The sequence below is a fragment of the Babylonia areolata genome, chromosome 26, assembly GCF_041734735.1.
Source record: "Babylonia areolata isolate BAREFJ2019XMU chromosome 26, ASM4173473v1, whole genome shotgun sequence".
NCBI lineage: Eukaryota > Metazoa > Mollusca > Gastropoda > Neogastropoda > Buccinidae > Babylonia > Babylonia areolata.
Window position 1 is genome coordinate 45,991,451 of NC_134901.1, and position 19,659 is coordinate 46,011,109.

A 19,659-nucleotide genomic window follows, 5' to 3' on the forward strand; every position below is an offset into this window, starting at 1 on the left:
TACCTCCATAACAGCTTGGTTAACACCAGGATATGATGAAAAGAAGTGTCCAGTACAGCCTTGTCACATAGTCCTAAACCTAACATGTACCTCCATAACAGCTTGGTTAACACCAGGATATCATGAAGTGTCCAGTACAGCCTTGTCACACAGTCCTAAACCCAACATGTACCTCCATAACAGCTTGGTTAACACCAGGATATCATGAAGTGTCCAGTACAGCCTTGTCACACAGTCCTAAACCCAACATGTACCTCCATAACAGCTTGGTTAACACCAGGATATCATGAAGTGTCCAGTACAGCCTTGTCACATAGTCCTAACCTAACATGTACCTCCATAACAGCTTGGTTAACACCAGGATATCATGAAAAGAAGTGTCCAGTACAGCCTTGTCACACAGTCCTAAACCCAACATGTACCTCCATAACAGCTTGGTTAACACCAGGATATCATGAAAAGAAGTGTCCAGTACAGCCTTGTCACACAGTCCTAAACCCAACATGTACCTCCATAACAGCTTGGTTAACACCAGGATATCATGAAGTGTCCAGTACAGCCTTGTCACACAGTCCTAAACCCAACATGTACCTCCATAACAGCTTGGTTAACACCAGGATATCATGAAGTGTCCAGTACAGCCTTGTCACACAGTCCTAAACCCAACATGTACCTCCATAACAGTTCCAGGATATCATGAAAAGAAGTGTCCAGTACAGCCTTGTCACATAGTCCTAAACCTAACATGTACCTCCATAACAGCTTGGTTAACACCAGGATATCATGAAAAGAAGTGTCCAGTACAGCCTTGTCACATAGTCCTAAACCCAACATGTACCTCCATAACAGCTTGGTTAACACCAGGATATCATGAAAAGAAGTGTCCAGTACAGCCTTGTCACACAGTCCTAAACCCAACATGTACCTCCATAACAGCTTGGTTAACACCAGGATATCATGAAGTGTCCAGTACAGCCTTGTCACACAGTCCTAAACCCAACATGTACCTCCATAACAGCTTGGTTAACACCAGGATATCATGAAAAGAAGTGTCCAGTACAGCCTGTCACATAGTCCTAAACCCAACATGTACCTCCATAACAGCTTGGTTAACACCAGGATATCATGAAAAGAAGTGTCCAGTACAGCCTTGTCACATAGTCCTAAACCCAACATGTACCTCCATAACAGCTTGGTTAACACCAGGATATCATGAAAAGAAGTGTCCAGTACAGCCTTGTCACATAGTCCTAAACCCAACATGTACCTCCATAACAGCTTGGTTAACACCAGGATATCATGAAGTGTCCAGTACAGCCTTGTCACACAGTCCTAAACCCAACATGTACCTCCATAACAGCTTGGTTAACACCAGGATATCATGAAAAGAAGTGTCCAGTACAGCCTTGTCACACAGTCCTAAACCCAACATGTACCTCCATAACAGCTTGGTTAACACCAGGATATCATGAAAGAGTGTCCAGTACAGCCTTGTCACATAGTCCTAAACCCAACATGTACCTCCATAACAGCTTGGTTAACACCAGGATATCATGAAAAGAAGTGTCCAGTACAGCCTTGTCACATAGTCCTAAACCTAACATGTACCTCCATAACAGCATCATCTTCATTGTCAGAAAAAAACTCACTTGTCACCAATTCTGTGGTCTTTTATGTCCTGCTCTCATGGCAACCTCAATTTCAACCCTCCTAAGCTCCCATGCTTGGGGAGAATCCTGTCAAAAGTCTTTGGTGTCAGCAGATTCAAGGGGGGACTGTTGTAGGAGGGTACATGGTGGTGGTCTCCATTGGGGAAGGGATGGGTTGGGGGTTGGGGGGGGTTCACTCAGTCTGGCTCTGCAACGAAGTGACTGTCGTCAGTGGGGGGCTTAGTAAGTGGTGTCCTGCATATGTTAAATCACAACAGGCACTATGGAACACCACAGAAGTGGCTCAACAGAAACGCAGGGTCTCTGATGTATGGTGGACCCCTGGCGACCTGACATGGACAGTTCCCTGTGGACTGTTGACGCTGGGTGAGGCTGTGTATGGGAGACTTGGAATTTGTGGTGCTGGAGCAATGCCAGTCAAATGGTGCAGATGGGACAGCAAAAAAAACAACAACCAAACAAACAAAAAACCACACACAAAAAACAACAACATACACACAAGCAAAAACACACATAAACACTCTCATCATATAGCCTGTCTCACTCTCTCACACACACAAGGACCAATGGACCAGCCCCCACCTTCACCAGTCCATCGTCGGCAGTGGAGGCGATCCATCGCCCATCAGGACTGAAGCGTAGACATCTGACACAGCCAGTGTGGCCCTGCCCACAGACACACACTATTTCTCACTTCATGACACACACTTTGATACAAAGATACACACACATCACTCCCACTGCACTAAACTCACTTCACACATACAACTGCCACTTCACGACACACACTTCAATACACAGCAACACACACCACTCCCACTTTATGACACACACTTACACAGCAACACACACCACTCCCGCTTCAAGACACACACTTCAACACACAGCAACACACACCACTCCCACTTCAGGACACACACTTCAATACGCAGTCACACACACTACCCCCACTCAATGATAACGGAGGAGATGCACTGACCTTGTAGGTGTAGATACAGCCCTTCCTGCGTACGTCCCACAACTGTAACACACACACAGACATTTCCCACAGCTGTAACACAGAAAACTCCCACAGTTGTAACAAGCACAAAGACATCAACACCCGCAGCTGTAACACATGCAGGTAACATATATTCCCAAGGTTATAACTTAATATACAGACAACGTTAATCCCCAAAGCTGTAACATATACACAGACAACATCAATTCCCACAATAGTAACACATACATACATCACCCACTCCCACATCTGTAACACAGACAACATCAATTCCCACAGCTGTAACACATACAGACATTGTCAATTCCCACAGCTTAACAGATACACAGACAACATCAATTCCTGCAATTGTAACGCATACAGACAACATCAATACCCATAATTTTAACAAATACATAGACAACCTGATTCCCCCAGTTCTAACACATACAGACAACATCAATACCCACAGTTTTAACAAATACATAGACAACATCATTCCCACAGTTGTAACACATACAGACAACATAAATTCCCACAGCTGTAACGCACACAGACATCAATTCCCACAAAGCGGTGATACTTAAACAAACAGACTGACATCAAACCTTTGTAACACAGCTGTCTATACACCCACAAAATCATAAACGATGCATGCTTACTGGATTTTTATTTCATATCCTATTCACCTAAACCGACTGAAATTCACAAATCATTCGAGTCAAACGATTCTGGAACATTTACCAAATGAAAGTCTGCTAGTTTCTAGGATTCAAACCTTTCCTCCTCCCTACCCTGTCACTCTCTCTCTCCCTACCGCACAAACAGCAGATGTAATGAAGACGTCAACATAGAATCATGGTTTCAGTTTCAGTTTCAGTAGCTCAAGGAGGCGTCACAGAATCATAAAGACATTCCAAGTGACCCTGGCATTTAAATAAATGAAACAGGACACAGTGACACACTCAAACTGACCTTGACATTACAGTCCATGGACCCAGAGGCCGTGTAGTCCCCGTAGGGATGGAAGGCCACACAGTGAATGCCGGCCTTGTGACCCGTCAGTGTGCGTAAAACTGAAACACATGTCCCTGTATTACTGGTCTCTGTACACACTGAATGCCGCCTTGTGACCCGTCAGTGTGCGTAAAACTGAAACACATGTCCCTGTATTACTGGTCTCTGTACACACTGAATGCCGCCTTGTGACCCGTCAGTGTGAGCGAGTGAGAGAGAGAGAAAGAGAGAGAGAGTGAGAGAGAGAAAGGATGTGGGTATAAGGAGTGAATATGTGTGTGTGTGTGTGCGCGCATGACTGAGTTAAAACAACGACTCTAAAACTGATAATGTCAGCATAGAGACTGGATAATCCCATGTGATAAAAGCTACTGCTGATACCAGCATACTCTTACTTTTGGCTTGTTCCAAGTCCCATAACTTGAGCACGCCCGACTGAGAGCCTGCTATCACCAACTCCTCATCCTTCCCCAATCGCACTGCCTCCACCACGGCTGCATGACCTGTAAGACTCTGCACACAGTGACACACACACACACCATTAAACCTCCCTGATAAATAATGATAAAAGCAAACACATCACTCAGCCTCCCTGGAGTAAACAATGTCACACACAGTGACACACATCACTTAGCCTTTCTGATGTAAACAATGTCACACACAGTGACACACATCACTTAGCCTTTCTGATGTAAACAATGTCACACACAGTGACACACACATCACTCAGCCTCCCTGGAGTAAACAATGTCACACACAGTGACACACACATCACTCAGCCTCCCTGGAGTAAACAATGTCACACACAGTGACACACACATCACTTAGCCTTTCTGATGTAAACAATGTCACACACGGTGTCACACACACACACACCACTCAACCTACTGATGTAAACAATGTCACACACACACCACTCAACCTACTGATGTAAACAATGTCACATACACACCACTCAACCTACTGATGTAAACAATATCACACACACACCACTCAACCTACTGATGTAAACAATATCACACACACACCACTCAACCTACTGATGTAAACAATATCACATACACACCACTCAACCTCCCTGATGTAAACAATATCACACATACACCACTCAACCTACTGATGTAAACAATATCACACACACACACCACTCAACCTCCCTGATGTAAACAATGCCGCTCACACACACACACCATTCAACCTCCCTGATGTAAACAATATCACACACACACACCACTCAACCTACTGATGTAAACAATATCACACACACACACCACTCAACCTCCCTGATGTAAACAATGCCGCTCACACACACACACGCCATTCAACCTCCCTTATGAAAATACTGTCACACACACTACACAGTGACATACACACCACTCAACCTACTGACTTTACCAATGTCACATACACACACACACACCACTTAACCTCCCTGATGTAAACAATCTCTCTCTCTCTCTCTCTCTCATACAAACACACACAGAACCACACACACACACACCACTCGATCTCCCTTATGTAAACAATGTCAAACATTTTTTTCCTTTTGTATGTACACACACACACACACACACACATTGATGCCATGACACACAAGCACAGACAAGCGGCACATCAATGCAGCATGACTGTGAAGGGGGAGGTATAAACTGACCATGATGCAGTGATCCTTGCCCACTGACCACACATTGACCTTCCTGTCCTGTCCGCCTGTCACCATCACCCGCCCCGTCTTGCGACCCATGCCAACACATGTCACCTCTGATCCATGGGCAGTCAAATCCTCTGTTTCACAGCACACACACATATAATTTCACACTTATAACATATATATACATATATAGAGACATTTTCTAAAAAAAAAATATATATGCAATCAGTTGGAGAGCATCTTTTTTCCTTTAATGGCTCTCCTACCATGCAAAAGTCAATTTTAAAAAAATCAATTTAAAAAAAACAACAACAAAAACAGCGACTTGAATCAGTTCTTGTTAATGATATGGGTAATTTCGCATAGTTTTCAAAACTAACTTGATAAGAAGGATGGGTCACATGATAAACATCATTTCACACATGCCTGGGGTGCAAAACACACGATTTAATTCGTGTACATAGGTCCCAGATTATAGGATACTAAAACAGGAAAATATCCTGGCTCTGTTTCTCAAACGGCAAAAAATATTTCATACATATATGTATATATATGTATGTATATATACAGAGAGAGATATCCAGAAATGCCTGTCACAAGTATCATATCATATCAATATCCAGGCGTGCAGGCCTGACAAGGCCTTGTGCCCGCTTGAAGCGGGGAAGAAAAAGAGAGTCCCCACATATGTCTGGTGCATTTTTCAACATTGAGTGCGCAATGCTTGAAAAATCAATAAATATGTAAATGAGTTTTGTATTTAATTTTTTTTAAATGAATATCAAGATAATTTTTAAACGTATTCACTATTCCTGCGGAAACAACGTCTTGTGACAAATTATTCCAAACATTTGTTACTCTGTTCGTAAAGAAATGTGCAAATCTGGAAGTTTTTACTGAAACTTTTAATAGTTTGTAGGAATGGCCTCTTGTGGCACTGTTCTCATTCAAAGTAAACAAAGATAGTTCTGCTGTCATATAATCCATGTGTCATTTTATACAAGTCATGCTGATGTCAGTCTGCTCAGGTAGGGTAAAAACTCACGAAGTTTCCATGCCCGTTTCGTGTTTGCAGCTGCCATTTTCTACAAAATCATACACCAAAACAATTGAACTTTAGTATTAAATACTGTCTTCACAAAAAAGACATTCAACGAAGCCGTGCATCCTTAACAAACGTCAGAAAGCTAGCTCATTTGCCAGCTTCATATCTCTTGAGCTTGGTTCGGAAGTATGGAGTAACCAAGCGCCTAGGATCAGTAGTCATTCATTCATTGGTTGGTCTAATAACAACGATCCAATGAAACATTTGCTTTCTTGTAGTGTGCGGAAATGGCGTTAAAACATGCCCAGGAGCACACTTTCGATTCCGGAGTGCGGAATTTACGTCTCCGATAGTCTCTTGGCTAATATTTTGAGTTGAATATCACAAATGTAAAAAATTTCAAAGGAAAGCAATTCAAATACTTCAATCCCCCCCCCCCCACACACACACGCACCATTTTGTCCGCTGCTGAGAGAGTGCGTGTGTTTGTACCCACATGCAGTGCACCCAGTACATCTCAAGCACCTCTTCAACACGAAGATTTCATTTACATGCAGTCCCCACAGTGATGGGGTCAGCGACAAGGCAGTCAGTATCTGCTGAAGGGCACAAAGGTGTGTGTGTGTTTGTGTACTAGTGTCCGTATGCACACACCTTTAAGATTTTAAAAATCTAATCAAAATTAATCTATATCTATCATCACTGATTATTATCATCATTATCTTATTTAGTTATTGTCTGATTTTCATCAATTTTCATTTCGTTACAACTAAAAAAAAAAATAACCATCATTATTTTATGTTTATGTTTTACCTTGCACATGCTTTCTGAGCCTGATTCTGGTTTTATATAGATGTTGTATATCAGTATCTTTTTTTCTTTTCTTCAGCAGATGTGTTGTAGCATGTATGAAGCAGTCCACACACGGTGAAACATCTTAATGAAGTGTGACAATAGTGAGGAGAGAATGAGAACTGCACATACACTCATGGCATGTTCTTGTCTTGTTTTATTGTGTCTAGTTACTTTCTTACATTCAAGTCTAAGGGTATCATCCACTTGGCGGTTTAGGAATTTTGTGTAACGAGTTTGTGGTGTTGGTGGTGTATGGATAATTGCAGTTGAACCAGATGCACATTTTGCAGAAAACAGTTAACACCAATCCAATTCAGACAGTGTGCTTACAATTTAACCAGCTCCCACCAGTGGTTGCATCCTGTGAAAGTATTTCATTGCAACCGAGTACACTACAGGACATGGATATCAAAATTGTAAAGCACATAGAACTTCAAGAATATGCGCTTTTGCAAAATGTCTTAATAAATAAATTTTTTTAAATGTAAAGTTGTGAGGTTAAAAGAAGATGACAATCATTTGTCTTCTATCATCTTTTATTATCTTTTATTATTATAGTTCTAAGTATTCATTATTTGTTTATTTCGTTTGATTATCATGTTTCATTTCATGGTAATGTTTCATAAACTGGGGTAGGCTCTCAGTGTGTGACCAATGCATTGGGTTTATGTGCAGCAGGTTAGTCATCTTTTTTTTCTCTTTTTAATGCAGGTGTGATGTAACATGGATAGGTCGACATGCTTTGACATGTCCTTGAAACTATAACTGAAAAAAAGTCTGTAAGACTGATTGATTTGTGAGAAAAGTGGAATACTCATATGTTATGAGAAAAGTGGAATACTCATATGTTATGTATATCAATTTTACTCATTCACTCTTCTCTCCAAAACCACACAGTACACAGCTTTGAGGCAGACGAGTTAAATGGTTTAATGACAAAATGCAGGACGACAGAAAAAGAGCTCATTGCACACATTCCATGATACACTCCCCTCACTGACCCCAAGGTTATACTGACTGGCAATGTACAAGACTGTTACCACCAGTTCATTAAAAAAAAAAAAAAGAGAAAAAAAAGAGCAATAAACAATGAAACAAAAACAACAAAAAATAAACCGTTGTTTGAGCTTTTTGCACAGTCTATTGTTTCCCTCTACCTCCAATACAGCTGTGACCGGTCTGGTAGTGTTACAGCCATTACTGCTTTGGTCACGGTCTACTTCACTGTTTTGTCAACAGCAATTGGTGTCAAAAGTATCAGCAGAAACAAATGTCAGAACCAACCGGTCTTTGGCAATAATATAATTACAACATTTCTTTATGAAAAAAAGAAAAAAGAAAACAAACAAGACGGAGCCAACATATATTTCTGCACAAAGCAAGACTAGTGAAAAATAACAGATCTATAAGATTTCTGCACAAAGCAAGACTAGTGAAAAATAACAGATCTATAAGATTTCTGCACAAAGCAAGACTAGTGAAAAATAACAGATCTATAAGACCGACTTTGTACAAAGGAAGAGAAAAGCATTGATTCATGACAATAAACCTTGCACAAACAGAGGGGTTAAGCAATGAATCTTGCACACATTAAGACAAGCACCAACAATAAATTTTGTAAAAAAAGAAAAAAAAGAGAGTAAAAAACAAAAAAAGAAGAAGAAAAAAAGAAGCAATATCAGTGCAATGGCAATAAACCTTGCACTATATCTACAACAGATTTCAGCTGTTAACCTTTGCACGACACAAGACTGATGTCAGATTTCGAGCAATAAATCTTGCACTGAGACCAGTACAGATTTATGGCTACAAAACCTCACGCAAAGCAAAAGTAGTGCAGCAGAGTTATGGCAAAACCCTTCCCAAAACAAACTTCAGATCTCACTCTGTACCGTCATTAAATTATACCAACCATAATCAATGACTACTGCAGACACATCTTTCAAACAAATTTCTGAAAATACATAATTTTGTTTCAATGATGCAAAAAACAAAAAAGTCTGTTGCTTGTCATTTTATAACATCAATTATTTTTTCATCTTCATCCATTTACTTTAAAAAATGTTTTTACAAATTCACATATCTTCGCAACAGAAGCAAACAATGACACATGAAAAAAAAAACCCCAGACAAAAGTAAAGTGTGGTGTAACGAAATGAGCAATAAAAAGAACTGGGACCAGTTTCAGTTTATCAACTCTGCGTTGAGACTCACCACCAACAGATCTTAATGAACAACTTGACAACATAACACTAACACAACCAGCAAGACAGCGTGGAGGTTAGCATGTCAGTATTACATCCCGAGGAGCTGTCAGGCCTATGGTTCAAAACCTGCCTGGGCCTGTGATGTTAAAGGTGGAGATTGTTCTCATTTCTCAGGTCAATACAACTCATGTTGACACTGGCCAGTGCTGTCTTTCATTGCCAGTGCATTCGCATGCACAGCCAGACCATTATGTACATTCTAAACATCGCTTTATCCAGTGAGTGTTTGGTGTGAACACAAACATACTCATGATGCTCTGCTCTCTCACAAATATGGCTGCCTAAAGGAATGGATAAAAACAGTCAAATGTAAAATCTTGCTCACAGAAATGAGTCAACACGCTAGCTGCAACATACTGATACCATCACAAACTTTACATCTATAACTCTTGTGGAAATAACTTCTGCCAGTATTGACAAGGCATGGCAATGATGACCACCACCAAGGCAGCCTGTGTCACTGTGGAACCACAGGCACAACCAGACCTGACCTCAGACAGCAGGACAACAATCGCTAACCACCAAGGTAGCCAGTGTCGCTGAGGAGACTTGACCTCTAGTACACCTTCATCTCTTCCTTCTTGTTCTTCCACCCTCTTCGTTTCCACACAATTCCACGTTGTATCAAAAACAAAATGTCCTAGGAAAACTAGTTTTTGGAAAAACAAAAAAAAATTTTTTTTTAAAAACACACACACACAAAACCCCACCAAGCTAAGCAAATCAACCTGTTGTCTTTCAGTAGCAGGAATCTGCAAGTATGTCTATGAAACAACAGTAATGGATTTGTCATTAAAAAGATGAATCAGAGTGACTCTATCTGGTTACATACTCTGTTTCTATAGGTAAATTCCAGAACAAAACAAAAAACAAAACCATGTCATCAGAAAGAAACAGAAAACCACACCCACACAAAACAAGGCATCTCAAGATCAGCCTGGTTATACATGTCTGCTAAAAGTAATTAAACCATAATCCCACCATGCCGGTGCACTATTCTGTATTCAGGGTTACAAATGCGTGAAAGCAAAATAGACCATGGATTTTTCCAATATAAACACACAATGCCACATCCCATGAAGATGTGTAAAACAAATGACCAGGACAGCAGATGGGAAGACCCCCATGCACTACACAGTGAGGGGCAGAGAGCCAGCAGCAGGAACATGTTTATCACACACCACATGTCATGCCACAACACATGTCCAGTCCAATAACACATGTCCTGTCACCACACATGTCCTTTCACACAACATATGTCCTTTCACACAATGTATGTCCTGTTACAACACATCCTTTCACACAACACATGTCCTGTTACAACACATCCTTTCACACAACACATCTCCTGTTACAACACATCCTTTCACACAACACATGTCCTGTTACAACACATCCTTTCACACAACACATGTCCTGTTACAACACATCCTTTCACACAACACATATCATGTTACAACACATCTTTTCACACAGCACTTTCCTGTCCAACAAAACATGTCCTGTTACAACACATCCTTTCACACAACACATGTCCTGTTACAACACATCCTTTCACACAACACATGCTGTTACAACACATCCTTTCACACAGCACTTTCCTGTCCAACAACACATGTCCTGTTACAACACATCCTTTCACACAGCACTTTCCTGTCCAACAACACATGTCCTGTTACAACACATCCTTTCACACAACACATGTCCTGTTACAACACATCCTTTCACACAGCACTTTCCTGTCCAACAACACATGTCCTGTTACAACACATCCTTTCACACAACACATGTCCTGTTACAACACATCCTTTCACATAGCACTTTCCTGTCCAACAACACATGTCCTGTCCAACAACATGTCCTGTTACAACATCCTTTCATACAGCACTTTCCTGTCCAACAACATGTCCTGTTACAACATCCTTTCATACAGCACTTTCCTGTCCAACAACACATGTCCTGTTACAAGATGTCCTTTCACACAACACATTTCCTGTCCAACAACACATGTCCTGTCATAACAACACATGTCCTTTCACACAACACATGTCATGTTACAACATGTCCTCCCACACAGCACATGTCATGTTACAACATGTCCTTTCACACAACACATTTCCTGTTACATGTCCTGTCCAACAACACATGTCATGCCACACACGGACATGTACAGCAGCACTGTAAGCCAGCTCACTAGACAGACAGACAAGACATGTATTATTTTCACAGCAACACACCATCAACTCAACAGTGGGCAGATGCTCACATGACAACAACAGCCTTGGACAGGGTTGTCCATCTGAAGAAGAAAAAAGGATGGCTATATGGCTTTGGTGTAGAAGGAAAAGTACAGTGTCAGCAGTAAGAGGAACAAAAAAAAAGCTTCAGCCACACAGATTCATGGGAATGCCCACCTTGCTCATCGCCTGACTGGTGGAGGACTTCTTCCCATGTGACATAGTTACAGCCAATCACATCGCTGTATGCAAAACACATCATTTGCTGCAGTGGTCTCACTCCACTGAATTCATTTCATGGGGTGGGAAAAAAAACGCAATGCCATTACATATAAATGTCCATAGAACTTTGAAAGGAGACATCTGACATGAAGTTCCTATGCTGAAAGTAGCATGTCTAGACCGATGAATCAGTCCACAGATCTCTCTCTATGTGCCAACACCATGGGAAGACAGTCCACAGATCTCTATGTGCTGACACCATGGGAAGACAGTCCACAGATCTCTATGTGCTGACACCATGGGACAACAGTCCACAGATCTCTATGTGCTGACACCATGGGAAGACAGTCCACAGATCTCTATGTGCCAACACCATGGGAAGACAGTCCACAGATCTCTATGTGCTGACACCATGGGAAGACAGTCCACAGATCTCTATGTGCTGACACCATGGGAAGACAGTCCACAGATCTCTATGTGCTGACACCATGGGAAGACAGTCCACAGATCTCTATGTGCCAACACCATGGGAAGACAGTCCACAGATCTCTATGTGCCAACACCATGGGAAGACAGTCCACAGATCTCTATGTGCTGACACCATGGGAAGACAGTCCACAGATCTCTATGTGCTGACACCATGGGAAGACAGTCCACAGATCTCTATGTGCTGACACCATGGGAAGACAGTCCACAGATCTCTATGTGCTGACACCATGGGAAGACAGTCCACAGATCTCTATGTGCTGACACCATGGGAAGACAGTCCACAGATCTCTATGTGCTGACACCATGGGAAGACAGTCCACAGATCTCTCTCTATGTGAACACACCAATGAATCAGTCCACAGATCTCTGTGTGCCAACACACCAATGAATCAGTCCACAGACCTGTGTGTGCCAACACACCAATGAATCAGTCCACAGACCTCTATGTGCCAACACACCAATGAATCAGTCCACAGATCTCTATGTGCCAACACACCAATGAATCAGTCCACAGACCTCTATGTGCCAACACACCAATGAATCAGTCCACAGATCTCTATGTGCCAACACACCAATGAATCAGTCCACAGATCTCTATGTGCCAACACACCAATGAATCAGTCCACAGACCTGTGTGTGCCAACACACCAATGAATCAGTCCACAGACCTGTGTGTGCCAACACACCAATGAATCAGTCCACAGACCTGTGTGTGCCAACACACCAATGAATCAGTCCACAGACCTCTATGTGCCAACACACCAATGAATCAGTCCACAGACCTGTGTGTGCCAACACACCAATGAATCAGTCCACAGATCTCTATGTGCCAACACACCAATGAATCAGTCCACAGACCTGTGTGTGCCAACACACCAATGAATCAGTCCACAGATCTCTGTGTGCCAACACACCAATGAATCAGTCCACAGATCTCTGTGTGCCAACACACCAATGAATCAGTCCACAGACCTGTGTGTGCCAACACACCAATGAATCAGTCCACAGACCTGTGTGTGCCAACACACCAATGAATCAGTCCACAGACCTGTGTGTGCCAACACACCAATGAATCAGTCCACAGACCTCTATGTGCCAACACACCAATGAATCAGTCCACAGACCTCTATGTGCCAACACACCAATGAATCAGTCCACAGATCTCTATGTGCCAACACACCAATGAATCAGTCCACAGACCTCTATGTGCCAACACACCAATGAATCAGTCCACAGACCTGTGTGTGCCAACACACCAATGAATCAGTCCACAGACCTCTATGTGCCAACACACCAATGAATCAGTCCACAGACCTGTGTGTGCCAACACACCAATGAATCAGTCCACAGATCTCTATGTGCCAACACACCAATGAATCAGTCCACAGACCTCTATGTGCCAACACACCAATGAATCAGTCCACAGACCTGTGTGTGCCAACACACCAATGAATCAGTCCACAGATCTCTATGTGCCAACACACCAATGAATCAGTCCACAGACCTGTGTGTGCCAACACACCAATGAATCAGTCCACAGATCTCTATGTGCCAACACACCAATGAATCAGTCCACAGACCTGTGTGTGCCAACACACCAATGAATCAGTCCACAGACCTGTGTGTGCAGACACCACAGTGAATCAGTCCACAGACCTCTATGTGCCAACACACCAATGAATCAGTCCACAGACCTCTATGTGCCAACACACCAATGAATCAGTCCACAGACCTGTGTGTGCCAACACACCAATGAATCAGTCCACAGACCTCTATGTGCCAACACACCAATGAATCAGTCCACAGACCTCTATGTGCCAACACACCAATGAATCAGTCCACAGACCTGTGTGTGCCAACACACCAATGAATCAGTCCACAGACCTCTATGTGCCAACACACCAATGAATCAGTCCACAGACCTCTATGTGCCAACACACCAATGAATCAGTCCACAGACCTGTGTGTGCCAACACACCAATGAATCAGTCCACAGATCTCTATGTGCCAACACACCAATGAATCAGTCCACAGACCTGTGTGTGCCAACACACCAATGAATCAGTCCACAGACCTGTGTGTGCCAACACACCAATGAATCAGTCCACAGACCTGTGTGTGCCAACACACCAATGAATCAGTCCACAGACCTGTGTGTGCCAACACACCAATGAATCAGTCCACAGACCTGTGTGTGCCAACACACCAATGAATCAGTCCACAGACCTGTGTGTGCAGACACCACAGTGAATCAGTCCACAGACCTGTGTGTGCCAACACACCAATGAATCAGTCCACAGACCTGTGTGTGCCAACACACCAATGAATCAGTCCACAGACCTGTGTGCAGACACCAGTGCACGGCACAGAGATCAGAGCTGCACCGAACAGCAGGACTGGTTCATCAGTCAACAAGCACACAGGTCACAGCCACAAGACAGCTGGCCAAGCACTAGCTGAAAACTATGTAAGACAGGTAACCAAACAAAAGCTGAAAAGTACAGACGACAGCTGACCAAGCAACTGCTGTCAACTACAGAAGACAGCTGAGCAAGCAATAGTGGCAAACTACAGAAAAGACAGCTGAGCAAGCACTAGCTGAAAGGTAAGGTGAGAGAAAGCAGGACTGGTCAGCTTTGAGAGGATGAAACGTGGGCATGTTCGCAGCCTGTGTCTGGCCCCTGTCCTCAGTGACACACCTCCTCTCTCACTCTGCCTTCTCTCAATCACAATCCCACAGCTTTCCTCGTGAAATTAAAAGCACATGATCAAAACATATTCTGAAGTAAATGCATATACTAAAATGGTCCCCTAATCATCTATTCAAAACAACTATACAAAAAAATATGAAAAAAAAGAGAAAAAAAGCAACCCACAACACGTGTCAGACCAAACCATCAGCAAAACAATGCCAGCTGACAATGTGTACTGTATAACCATGTCCCCTGCACCATGACTCAACACACACACACACACACACCACTGTGTGACCTGTCTCCACTCTACCAGACAATTCCTAAAGGTGGCAGTGATATAAAAACACCCCTTATTACACACAGTCTGTGATAAAAACATCCCCTATTACACACACACAGACCATGATAAAAACACCCCCTATTACACACACACAGTCTGTGATAAAAACACCTCCTATTACACACAGTCCGCAATAAAAATCATTAAAAAAAAAAAAAAAAACCCACCCCCACTTGCACTTCCATTGCACCCACCTCCAAATCGCAACTTGAAAACAGGGCCTGGAACAGCTGAGCACGCGAGGTTCCAAAAAGCCCTTGGGCAAAAGCAGCGCTAAACAAGGCTCAACACAGAACGCCAGTGTCCACCACAACATGCAGACGTCCAGACAGACACAGCTGAAGGACAGACACCCACCACACTGACCGCAAGGCCGCAGTGTCTGTGGCTGTCCGTCCGTCCATCTGTCCAGACAAGTCATAAGCGATATCCACAGCAAGACAAACTACTCTTCACACCTTTTAGTAGCTTCCTTCAGACGCAGATTATATAGAAATATAAAGTATTGTCCAAAAAATGCTAAAAGTGGCATGCACAGAGACAGCAGGAGAATTCATTGTACACACACGGTAAAATACACTCATATTTGGTTGGAGATTCCCTTTTTGACATGGAGGAAAAAAAATGTTTGAAAAGCAAGATCCAAAACATCCAGATGACAGACAGACAGACAGACAGACAGACATGAAGGCCATGTTGACAACAGGAACAGACACAAGGACTGCTTCAAAACGTACAAAGACACCAGGCAGGAGGAAGACAAAGCTTCATGGACACTGGGGTCAGGGTGGGGGCACCACAGACTCCACACCATCCCCCGGCATTCCCTGACACGGCTCCATCGTGTAGGGGTGGTGAGGGTGGAGGGGGTGGGAGGATGGACATCATGTGACGGTGGGACAAGCGGTTGACCAGGCCCACCAACACAGAAGCGGCCGTGTCAGTGGAGCGGCCATGGCCAGGCGGCCAGGCACAGTGACAGACGGTGTGACCTCCAGCTTGACACGCAGTGTGTGAAGCCTTCATCAGTCATGCTGACAAGCATCACTTCCTCATCACCACTGCACTGTGACAGCCACCTGCAACAGGCACATACCTGGACAGACAGGGGAAAGGGGGGGTGGGGTGGGGTGAAAGTCAGGAAGGGAGTGGGGACTTGGAGGTGAGGGAGTGTGGGGGTGGGGGCCTTAATACAGCTCTGCCGGAGAAAATACTCCACCATTTCAATATACATATTTTAAAAAATAAAGTCCTCATCTGTTTATTTGGTATCTGTGCACTTGTGGGGACACAGGTGTGTGTGAGGGCAGCGCAACATCCATTCTGACGCTGACCCACAGCTGTCACCACTGCTGATGACTGCGGCCAGATGATTTGTCTTGTGCCCATGTCGGGAATAAACTCTCTGTTCAGCCCACCGCTACCACTCCCACTACTGCTGACGCTTCACAGACCATTCACAAACACTGCTCAAGAGTCTCAAACACTTCACAAACACACTGACAAACCATGAATACTGATGGTTCACAAACAAAACTGACAGTTAAAAAATACTACTGACGGTTCACAAACACGACTAACGGTTCACAAACACACTGTCAGTTCACAAGCACCACTGATGGTTCATTAACACTACTGATGGTTCACAGACACTACTGTGTGGGGCAGATACAACAGAAAACCTGTCACCAAAAGTCACTATGCCAACATGACTTGTGACCCAAATCCCATTATCACCATACCAACAATGTCCCAAAAGCTGTCATCACTATGCCAACATGACTTTGTGTCCCAAAACCCACATGTCAACACTCACCTACATCATCAAGCAGACAATTCTTCCCCACAAAATCACTAAAATATCCATGACAAATAAAAGAATTATACCTCACGTCTACCAAAATATCCAAGACAAACGAAAACGTTATACCTCACATACCAACTGAAATATACAAGACAAAGTAAAGTTATACCCCACATGTCAACTAAAATATCCATGACAAATGAAAGAGCTATACCTCACATGTGAACTAAAATATATATCATACAAAACAAAGAAGAGTTATACCTCATATGTCAACTGAAATACCCATGACAATGGAAAAAGCTCTACCCCACACATCAACTAAAAAATAGACATCGTAAAGGAAAGAATGACACCCCACAAATGCACTGAAACATACCTAGGTAAATAATCATGAACAAACCTGTTATTGCAGGTATTCTCAATAAAGCAAAATGAAAAAGTGAACAACTGTGGTAAAAACACATGCTTTCAACCACCCATGATTAAACCCAGCACAGTGAAAAAGAAAAAACCACCATGATAATAAATCGCCCAGAGACCTGACGACAGTGACCTTTCAACACTGGACCCGATGGTGGTGGGGGGTGTGTGGGGGAAACCCACTATCCCAACGTTCACCCCCCACCCCCTCCACACTCACACACTGGCTCTACACAATTTACATACCCAACACTCTACTGAGAAGATCAAACAAATCATCCCCACCCCATCCACACCCTATATATTTAAGTAGCTCACCAAATACACACACACACATACATACACTCTGAAACAATCACCCAAGTGTTGACAATCTCCATATATACAACACAAAAGAGCTGTGTCAACCTCCTGACATCAGTGTCAAGAGCTGTGTCAACCTCCTGACGTCAGTGACAAGAGCTGCGTCAACCTCCTGACGTCAGTGTCAAGAGCTGTGTCAACCTCCTAACGTCAGTGACAAGAGCTGCGTCAACCTCCTGACGTCAGTGTCAAGAGCTGTGTCAACCTCCTGACGTCAGTGTCAAGAGCTGTGTCAACCTCCTGACGTCAGTGTCAAGAGCTGTGTCAATCTCCTGACGTCAGTGTCAAGAGCTGTGTCAACCTCCTGACGTCAGTGTCAAGAGCTGTGTCAACCTCTTGACGTCAGTGACAAGAGCTGTGTCAACCTCCTGACGTCAGTGTCAAGAGCTGTGTCAACCTCCTGATGTCAGTGTCAAAGAGCTGTGTCAACCTCCTGACGTCAGTGACAAGAGCTGTGTCAACCTCCTGACGTCAGTGTCAAGAGCTGTGTTGCCCTGTGGTTACCCTTCACACAGGCCAGCTTCATCTAACACTTCATTTCGTAACGACAAAAGACTAACAGGACAGGCACCACTGAACACCACATAAGTGATGCTGCAGCAAGTGCAAGTTTTCCTTTGGAATCCTGGCAACCTAACAGCGATACTTCCCTGCGGACTGCTGACACCAGGACTGTGACTGACAAACCCAGGTGTGGCCTTGTATGGGGAACTCAAATTGAGTGGTGTGGGAGGTGGAGGGGGTAATGCTACTGAAACAGGTGCTGACAGCGCAGCAAAAGAAAAAACCAACAACAACAACTGGCTAATGACGACGTTTCATTGGAGGCAGAGCCTCAACCCCTGTCCATGTCAGCAGTGGTGCCAGCTGTAAGCTGTGTCTAACACAGGAGCCTGGGAATCCTTGCCCTGTGACACTGATGACCAACAGACAGACAAGGTGAAACCTACACTGGCCTCTCACAACACCAACCTCAACCCTCCGCCATCACTTACTTCCTCTAAAACTTCCAACTGGTTTCAAGCACACAGTTGGTCAATTCATACTTAACACAACAACAACAATAACAACAAGAGAGGCAAGGCCTTCAAGACTCACTTGTGATACACTTAAAAAATCTTTTTAAAAATCTAATCGTTAAAATGTGTTCTGTATTTGTTATTATAAAGCTTCGCATTAAAAAAGAAAAAAAAGTCCAAACCAGATTTGAATCACGTCCCCTAGCATTAATTACAGAGTAATTTCCCTTTTTTACTATCTGCACCAAAACGTTTGCAAAATAAATTAAACTTCCATGCTTAGCAAAAGAAGTTCCTGTTTGAACAAAAAATGATAATAATGACTGCTCTTGTTGTTGGCTCAGAATATCAGATCAAAGTGCCAAGTTTAAAGAATACAAAAAATATAAACATAACAGTAAATGCAGTTTGCATATAATTAGGCTTCATTTTTTTATTTTTTTGTGCCCATCCCAGAGGTGCAATACTGTTTTAAACAAGATGACTGGAAAGAACTGAATTTTTTCTATTTTTATGCCTAATTTGGTGTCAACTGAAGTATTTGCAGAGAAAATGTCAATGTTAAAGTTTACCACGGACACA

At 43.1% G+C, this 19,659-nt stretch overlaps 1 protein-coding gene across 2 annotated transcripts in view; it reads right to left on the reverse strand.

Moving 5' to 3' along the window:
• Nucleotides 1–6,529, reverse strand: part of LOC143300429 (katanin p80 WD40 repeat-containing subunit B1-like) — a 31,577-nt gene extending 25,048 nt beyond the window's left edge. For both annotated transcript variants that reach the window (XM_076614079.1, XM_076614078.1), the window contains exons 1-6: nucleotides 6,363–6,529; nucleotides 5,321–5,451; nucleotides 4,062–4,179; nucleotides 3,625–3,725; nucleotides 2,650–2,691; nucleotides 2,253–2,336 (exon numbers count right to left, since the gene is read on the reverse strand). In XM_076614079.1, coding sequence (XP_076470194.1) covers nucleotides 2,253–2,336; nucleotides 2,650–2,691; nucleotides 3,625–3,725; nucleotides 4,062–4,179; nucleotides 5,321–5,451; nucleotides 6,363–6,399 — 513 coding nt within the window. In that variant the 5' untranslated portion in view covers nucleotides 6,400–6,529. The remainder of the gene's footprint in view (nucleotides 1–2,252; nucleotides 2,337–2,649; nucleotides 2,692–3,624; nucleotides 3,726–4,061; nucleotides 4,180–5,320; nucleotides 5,452–6,362) is intronic.
• Nucleotides 6,530–19,659: the final 13,130 nt, after the last annotated feature.